Source organism: Penaeus monodon, chromosome 22 (assembly GCF_015228065.2).
Source record: "Penaeus monodon isolate SGIC_2016 chromosome 22, NSTDA_Pmon_1, whole genome shotgun sequence".
NCBI classification, from domain to species: domain Eukaryota; kingdom Metazoa; phylum Arthropoda; class Malacostraca; order Decapoda; family Penaeidae; genus Penaeus; species Penaeus monodon.
The window spans coordinates 1,069,430-1,069,988 of NC_051407.1; the positions used below are offsets into that span (position 1 = coordinate 1,069,430).

Consider the following 559-nt stretch of genomic DNA (forward strand, 5'->3'; position numbering starts at 1 on the left):
TCGTACACACTGAATACCAAACTTCAGCCTCAACCTCTGAAGCCCCATCGCCCTCCTTCAAAAAGGCGAGCACAGCCGCAGCCGCCGCAGCCCTCACCGATGAGCTCCCCGCAGGTTTCGGGGACGAGCGGCGGGTTGTAGGTCCGCGCGAACTTGGAGTAGTGGTCGTACTCTGTCCTCATGACGCGCACCACGCACTCCGCCTCTGATAAGTCCGCTGGCAAGGTGAAGGTGAAGCCCAGCTCCTTCACCTGAAATAGGACGAGCGGTTATATTGTGTCTCATGTCTTTTCTTTATATATTTGCCTTGGAAAAAAGAACTGATAAAAATGAATAATTTATTTCATACTTCTGGTACGATATTGAAAGGTTCATTGCATATCTATCGCTTTTACATTATTCACTTTCAGAATTTTGAGGAAGGGATATTGAAAAGTCAATTGCACATTTAGCACTAGATATATTTCACTGTCAGCCAGACGTTTTCTAATATTTGTGACGATAAATTTTGTTTTCCTTCATCTGTTGCCTCGTTTCTTCGCTTTTATCTTTGCCTTTC

The 559-nt window shown here is 45.1% G+C and overlaps 1 protein-coding gene across 1 annotated transcript in view; it reads right to left on the reverse strand.

Moving 5' to 3' along the window:
* LOC119587629 (axonemal 84 kDa protein-like) overlaps positions 1-559 on the reverse strand; it is a gene marked incomplete in the record, with an annotated part of 24,003 nt that overhangs the window by 18,990 nt on the left and 4,454 nt on the right. Inside the window, 1 exon segment of the mRNA XM_037936333.1 lies at positions 35-251. Within this exon segment, the coding sequence (XP_037792261.1) occupies positions 35-251 (217 nt within the window).